The sequence below is a fragment of the Myodes glareolus genome, chromosome 6 (assembly GCF_982192425.1).
Source record: "Myodes glareolus chromosome 6, mMyoGla1.1, whole genome shotgun sequence".
NCBI classification, from domain to species: domain Eukaryota; kingdom Metazoa; phylum Chordata; class Mammalia; order Rodentia; family Cricetidae; genus Myodes; species Myodes glareolus.
In genome coordinates, this window is record NC_142031.1 from 46,911,758 (window position 1) to 46,920,298 (window position 8,541).

Genomic DNA, 8,541 nt, shown 5'->3' on the forward strand with positions numbered 1-8,541 from the left:
CCCTCATCTGGCGATGGAGGGAGATGGAGGCGGAGACTCACGGCGAAACACTGAACCTAGCTCCCTAGGTCCAAAGGAGAGGCAGAAGGAAGGAGAACGTGAACAAAGAAGGCAAGAGCAGAGGAAACCGTCATCCGACGCTGGATGGCGATACAGATGGAGACCCACATTGGAGCACCGGACGGAGCCCTCCACGGTCCAAATGAGGAGCAGAAGGATGAAGAAAATGAAAAAAGAAATCAGGACTGCTACGGGCGCCATCACCCACTGATACAAGGAGACTGATCTAATGAGAGTTCACCAAGGCCAGCTGGACTGGAACTGAATGAGCATGTGATCTAACCAGATTCTCTGAACGTGGCCAGATTCTCTGGATGTGTCTGGCCCAGAGTCTTTCTGAAAAGCCATTGACAATGACACTGGGACTTGTTTCCTCTGCATATACTGGATTTTTGGGATCCAGTCTGTTTGGATACTCACCTTCCTGGACCTGGAGGGAGGGGGGAGGAACTTGAACTACCCACAGGGCAGGAAACCCTGACTACTCTTAGGGATGGAGAGGGAGGAGGAGAGGGAGTGGGGGAAGTGGGAGGGTGTTGGGAGGAGGGGCAGAAATGGAAACTTTATAATTTAATAAACTTAAAAAAAATTGTTTAGTACCATAAGAATAGCATATAATTCTGTCTTCCTGAGAGAATTATAAGGGCTTTGTTCCACCTTACTTAATTCTTCTGATTTGTAACCTGCCATCCTTGATTTATTTGCATCAGTATAAAGTGTATTGGTTCCAGGTATTGGTGCATCACACACTATTTGGGGAAGAATCTAAGAGGTTCTCTTTATAAGGTTAAGTCTGTCACTTTTGAGATAATTGCTATTAATTTCTCCCCCAAAATTAGCACAAGCCCTTTGCAAGGGTTCATTGCCATCCCATAACCTTTTTATTTCATCAACAGTAAAAGACACTATAATCTCTGTTAATTGACAAAGTTTCAACTTATCTTTTATAATTAATTCAGAGACTTTTTACATGTAAGTTTTTCATTTTTACTTGTTTTATGTGGTAAAAGATCCATTCTAAGATAATATCATCCCTCTGCATTTCAAATCCTGTAGAAGATATTATGGAAGGCAATATGACTAGATTACAATTAAGATTTTGATTCACCCTATCCAAATGTGCCTCCTGCAATTTCTCATTAACAATTGTCAATTCCTTTTCCTCTTTAGCTGTTAATTCTCTCATACTATTCAAGTCTTTATCACCATCTCAGGTTTTCTTTAAATATTGGGTGTTATGCCAACAGGTGGTCATACATTGGAAATGTCTTCTAAGAATCTTTGAAAGTCAAAAGAGTCTGCAATTGGCCTCTCCAAATTTGTGTCTTTTATGTTCTAATTTTCTGTAAAACCTATTCTGTGACCTAGGTAATTAACAGAATCTCCTCTTTGAGTCTTTTGAGGAGCGATTTGTAATTCCCATTTAGCAAGAGTTTTTTAAATTCTTCAAACATGCTTTATATAGTATCTATATTTGAATCAGATAACAAAATGTCATCCATATCATGGTAGATGATAGACTCCTCCAGATATTTTTTTAAATTCTCAGTAAAGATCTACTTTATTAAAAATCACTGCAATAGTATAAACAAATATATGTTTTTTTCCAATGGCTGGCTGACAAAGTATTGGCACAGGGTGAGGCTATTGAGCATTCCCTGTGGGAGGATGGTTCATTGATATCTTCTACTAGTCTGAGAATTATCATAAGTAGGAACGATGAAGGCAGACTTTCTCTTTCTTTTTCTTGTAAAGGTATAGTGAAAAAACAATCCTTTAAATCAATAACTATGAGAGGCCATCGCTTTGGTAACAGAGAAGGCAGAGGAATTCTAGATTGTAGGAGGCCCATAGGTTAAATAACCTTGTTGATAGATATGTCACCATTCTCCATTTTTCAGATTTATTTTTGACAACAAATACAGGAGAATTCCAAGGGCTGGTAGATTCTTCTATATGTCAAGCATCTAGTTGCTCTTATGCAAGCTGTTCTAAAGCCTGCAACTTTTCCTCAACTAGAGGCTGCTGCTTAACCCATATTGGTTTCTCAGTTAACCATTTTAAAGATAGGGCTGTTGGTACCTCTGAAGGTTTATCAATTGCTTTATGTTTTTGTACAGCCTGAATGGCTAGTGTTTGTCTTCTATAATATCTTCTAATATTTTCCTCGAAACATAAGTTTTGGTGGTTGTAGGAATGTTAATCCAGGTACTCCATTGCTGCAATAGGTCACAACCCCACAAATTCACTGCAATATTGGCTATATATGGCCTTAGTCTTCCTATTTCCCTTATGGCCCTATGCATTCAATCCATCTCATGCTTTGTTTTGCTCGAGATAGGGTTCCAATTCCCAGGAGCTGAACATCTACTTCTTGAAGAGGCCAATTCGGATGCCAAAATTCTGGAGTAATTATACTTACATCCGCACCTGTGTCTAATAAGCCTTCAATAAAAATGCCATTTATACAAAAAAAAAACCAAAATACCCAAAGTTTTTAAAAGTTGCAGAATACAATTGTTCATTAAAATTTGCATATTCAAAATACACCAAGTAAATTTAAGTTTAACTGATAAACGTCATAAGTCCATTTTAATATTTCTGGAATATCATTTACTAATAAATACAGGAGACCTAACTGAAAAATGAAGTCAGGTGTGGTGGCAACACCTATGAACCCAGCACTTTGAAGGCTAAGACAGGAGCTTCTGTGATTTTGATTAAAGTCAGTCTGAGCTGAGGTTGAGCTGCTCCCTCTCTCTCCATCTCTTTTTCCCACACACAAATACATCAACACTGTAGTGGGAAAGAGATACTGTAGAATTGTGAAATCGTTTTAAAAGTGGAATGAAAGGATGTCAGTAAACGTCACATACTCACTAGACACAGAGCATCCACACCGTGAAAACCAAATGATAGAAGCATGAATTTGTTTGCAAGTGTCACAAAATTTTCAGTTTGTTTGTATCATTCACTTTAAGAATCTATGCTGCTGCTGATGCACCAGGCAGGACCTTCATGGATTTGATCAAGTCATCCAGGAAATAGAGATTTTATTTTAGAAATATATTTGATATAACTCTGTTTTCACTCAATGCGGTTTCATTTACTCATGACAGCAGCCCCGGCACACAGTATGCTATTGATCTATTCTTACTCCAGGTAGTCATTTCACACACATACACACACACACACACACACTCATTCATTGAACATTTTTCAGTGAACATTTTCATGTCTTTCCCACACTTCCATCATGTGACCTGTAATCACAGCTCTGGGTCTGTCTGCTTCCTCACAGACTCTGCAATGACACTGCTGCTGCTACTTCATCGCAAGGGAACTGGCTCAAAAGTGTGAGACTGTAAAATTCTAGTGAACGTCTATGTGCTTCCAGTGGCAGGTGGGTTACATTCAATTTCTAAAGAGTAACATATACGTTGCCAGTGAGCTAAATTTATTTTGTAAATAATAACTTATTCATTTTAATTATGTAAGTGTATCAGGTAATAGCTATGAAATAATACCTTATTAAAAGGTAGTCACTATTTGTTCCTGCTGGCATTATATATTTCATAAAGATCTGTTCAGGGAACTCATTTGAGTGGCTAAGATCCTCATCTTCCTGAGATTCCTGAAGACTTGTTAATATTGCTGACAGTGGACAGTACATCAGCCAGCACCATGTGTCTTGTCATCTAAAAGTCACACAATCAATCCATGTTCTCTATGAGTCACACAGCTTTTAATTCATTACTCACTAAATATGGTAAAACATAAAATGAAAATGTTACTTTTGATCCAGTATGTTTTTATGTTCATTATGTTATTATCTCCTAAGAGAAATGCAAAGACTATCATGAATTCATTAAACAAGACTGCTCTAAAATCAAGTACTTTGATAATGAAGGGGAAAGTGATTTTTCTCAGAAGAATGTAGAGTTATGAGGAAACAGCTCATTGTTTTTGTTGTTATTGTTGTTGTTGTTGTTGCACGTTTCTTCGACAGCCGCCTGCCCAGTCTTTTGGTCTAGAGCCCTTTAATAGTGATGGCATCCATACTATTTCAAATATGTATGAATAAACTTCTGTTTAGTCTTTACAACTAAGTACAACTTACACTAATGTGAACGCCCAAGCACTGCATTTTTTTAAAACAGAACAAATGACTTTTCTCAGTTCATGGATATGTTGACAACTCAGTTTGTAGCCATGTTAGCTGTGATTTTTTTGGTCGAGTCTTAACTCTAGTACACCCCAGAGAAAGATGCCATATAAGGAAAGAGTAGGTGACAAATATTTATCAGGCAAATGGTGTAAAGTAGAGACATTTAAGTTCATACATTTGAGATAAAAAAATATTACCATCTTTAACATCCATTAACGTCTATTTATTTTATTTATAATACATTGCCATATTCATAAATTATAGAGGTGTAGTTTATAAAAATGATTATATGTATAGAGTTTATTCATTAGCAATATTAAAATTGGAATTGCTACAGTTTTTTTAGTTTAGAGACCAAGTCTCAAATTAATTGTTATCCTTAATAAATCAGATAACACATTTTCTTTCTTTCTTTCTGTAATATTTACTTATTTTATTTTCCACATATATGTGTTTTACCAGCATGTTCATCTGTGTGCCACTTGCTTGCAATATCTGAGAAGGCAATAGATTCCTGTAACTCGAGTTACAGATGGTTATGAGCCATCATGTCTTTGCTGAGAATCTAGCCCAGGTCATTTGCAAGAGAAAAACATGCTCTGAACCATTGTGCCATCTTTCCAGCTTGTGACCTAGAACTTTAAAATAAAGAAAAAAAAACAGAACACCACTGTGCAACTACTGCAACTGTAAGTTGGTGGGATGGTGGTAGATCCTATGTTTGGCTCTGGCAATTAGATTGGATCTATGCCTTTGCTAGATAAGGCTTTTTTGTTGTTTTATTTTTTGTTTTTGTTTGATTGTTTGTTTGTTTTTCAAGACAGGGTTTCACTGTAGTTTTAGACCCTGTCCTGGAACTACCTCTTGTAGACCAGGCTGATCTCAAACTCACAGAGATCCGCCTGCCTTTGCCTCCCAAGTGCTGAAATTAAATGCGTGTGCCATCACCTCCCGGCATTAGATAAAGCTTTTTAAGAGCAAACATAATGTATTTATGTAAAAATGTATGATTTTTGTTGGCATGTCCATGGGGATGATATAGCATGATTGCATTTACTGACTTCTGAATTATTTCTATAGATACATAATGCACATGCATGTGGAATATACAAGTGAACTTCAAAATACAGTTGGTCACTCTTTCTCACAAGAATCTTAGTTGGTATAACTTTCTAGTTTTTTTATTACAGAGTTGATTTTAAAGTCACAAATTATGCTAATTTGATAAAAATCATAAAGATAACCAGGTTAAATAACTAACAAAAGCACCAAAGCTAAGATTATTTGTTGAAATTATGAAAGCTGTCTGTGTGTTGGTGAGATAAAATAACACTGGGGCCCTTATTTCCACTGCATAGGAAGGGATATCTTTTAAAACAGAGATTCCAAAACAGATTCACTATGTGGTCATCTTTCGCAAGTTCATGTTTGTCACAATGTGTTGAAAGCAGTTTTTTTCTTAGTGTCACATGCTCTCTCTTGTTGGGGGCACCTAGTTCCACATCTTCAAATGAGAGTATTTAACCTGTGTAAACTACAGATATCAGAAAAGCAAAATAGGGCCATGTCCAAGATGGGCTTGATTGTGGGTAGCAATGGAGAGAAGAATAACAGGGTACAATCAATCTTATCAGGGAAATGGGAAAGGGTGGACTCCTTAGCAGGGAGGAGGGAAGTTCATATAGAAGGAGGTGGGAGGAAGGTACAGGGGAGTAGCAGGAGACCAATGATTTGATGGGGAAAATGAAAAATGGAAGATTCTTAGTTAAAGAGGAAGATAGAAATACAGAAGATGGACTACATAAGTAAAGTAACAAGGAATAGATTAAAAACCCATATGAATCATACTATTAATGATTTACTCCCCACTACTGTCCTGCTCTGAAAAATAAAAAAGTAACTTTTGTCTTGATAGCTGAGTGTTAGTTCCTTAAACCATAAGTAGATATCACACAAGTTTTAAGTGGGATAGGAAGTAGACTGGGAGACACTTAGGAGCATTTATGACAGTAATGGTTATACAATTAATAGGGTGTGGAAAGTGCACTAATGACCTACAACTGTATCATTGTCTTTAATTCCAGATTCTGGGGTGGTGAGTTCATTGAAAAATAAAAATAAATAAATGAATTGAGATAGACACCCCACTGATTAAAATAGTGGGATTATCATGAATTATCAACTTTGATTCCATCTGAATTATGAATGAAAATATGGATAGTTGTAAATTCGAGGTTATTAAAATTATGGAATATAAAACTGACTCACCTCACCCTTTTGGATTTCTTTTGTGATTTCTCCCTAGAACAACCTAATTTTTAATCAGTTGTACAAATATGATTATGCTCCTCTATTCTCATCACTGATGTTTCCAGTATTAACTATAAAACAAGGCAATGTAAGTCAAATCAGCAGGAATCAATTTCTACAACATAAGGTCTAGGTGCAATACAGGCACATAAAGTGTGCATTCTGTGTTCGATGTGGCTGAGAATGCTGAATATCCAGGAGATATATTGAGAGTATATAGAAACATAGCCCAAGTCTAATGTGGAACTTCAAAAATTAAAGAGATGATTTGATCAAGAATAAATAGGCAAAACAGAATGATGATATAGGAATACTGACCAGAGAAATAAAAGTTTGGTAAATATTGTATTATTTTTTCATATATTTGATAGGTTTCCACAATCATCTGTATTGGGATCTGGTTCCCTCTTGAGGGAGATACCTGGTCAGTTGTCCTCATCAACTTAGACGAAGAAACCTAATATGAACAAGATCAACAGAACCACCAAATTTGGGATGTTCATGCATGCTTCAACATTGCCAGGGCATAAATATCCTTTTTTTATTTCATGTTCTTAAGGTGAATAAAATTTCTACATATGTCCTCACTAAGGATTGTCCTTAATTTTCAAGCTGGATTTGGAGTACTGGCCAATATGTTTCTCCTTGTTTTCTACACTTTCATAATTTTGTGTCACAGACCTAAGCCCACAGACATGATCTCCTGTCACCTGACCTTCATCCACGTAGTGCTGCTCCTCACTGGTGCGGATGTTTGGCTTTGGGACATATTTGATTCAATAAACATTGATAATGACTTTAAATGTAAGACAACTTTTTACATAAGCAAGGTGATGAGAGATCTCTCCATCTGCATCACCTGCCTCCTGAGTGTGCTTCAGGCAGTCACTATAAGTCCCAGTTCCTCTTTATTGGCAAAATTTAAATATGAACTAAAAAAGTACATGATTTCTGCTTTCTTATTTATTTGGTCTTTCAACTTGTCATTCACTAGTCACCAAATAATCTTTTCTGGTGCTTTTACCAGTGTGAGTGAGACCAAACAGATGAAGGTCAGAAAATCCTGCTCACTCTTCTCCATGAACTACATCATCAGGGCACTGATTTTAACAGTGGCAACCTCCAGAGATGTATTTCTTGTAGGAGTTATGCTGGCCTCTAGTGCATACATGGTGATTATCTTGTTCAGACATCAGACCCAACACAAGCATCTTCACAGCCTCAGTCAGCTGAGAGCATCTCCTGAGAGAAAGGCCACCCAGCCCATCTTGCTGCTGGTGGTTTCCTTTGTGGTCATGTACTGGGTAGACTTCATCTCCTTCACTGCGGTCCTGTTACGGATGTACAACCCAGTCATCCTGAGTGTTCAGAAGTTTGTGATGAATGTCTATCCCACAATTACTCCTTTGGTACAAATCAGTTCTGATAACAGAATAATCAATATGGTGAAATGTATACAGTCTTTGTGCCACCATATTTTTAAAAAGAGATAATTTTGCTCATTTTTAATAAAATGATTTATTTTTTATATGTATGACTATTGTGTCAACATGTATGTATGTGTGAATTACTGGTGCCCAAAAGGTCTGAAGAGGTCGTTGTCCCAGTCCCTGTAAGCTGGAAATACAGACAGATGTTTGTGAGGCTTCATTCTGGTGCAGCCACAACTAATTTTTCTAAAAAACGTATTCTTCTTAAACTCTGTAATAGCTAAAATAGCAAACCAAGATTCTTAATAATTTAAATAAAATTTGTGGTATTACACACGGACATTCTTGTGACTTTTTTGCTGCCAAGTGCTATAAATTTTTTTTAAGTTCACTATATACCATGAGTTGAAATTTCCACAGGAGTTCTCTTAGTCTCTCCTCTTTACTTTACATCATAAATGTTCCCTGATGCTGAGGTTACTCAAAGAAAGTTCCTTGCTGATGCTGACTTTTTACATTTTTCTTTGAAGGGAATTTAATCTACTCTTAGGCATCAAAAATAGTTTAAATATC

At 36.7% G+C, this 8,541-nt stretch overlaps 1 protein-coding gene across 1 annotated transcript; it reads left to right on the forward strand.

Moving 5' to 3' along the window:
• Window positions 1-7,116: 7,116 nt before the first annotated feature.
• LOC146894232 (putative vomeronasal receptor-like protein 4) lies at window positions 7,117-8,031 on the forward strand. The gene has a single exon (XM_087906721.1). It carries the CDS (start codon window positions 7,117-7,119, stop codon window positions 8,029-8,031), a length of 915 nt encoding a protein of 304 aa, XP_087762847.1.
• The last annotated feature ends 510 nt before the right edge of the window (window positions 8,032-8,541 follow it).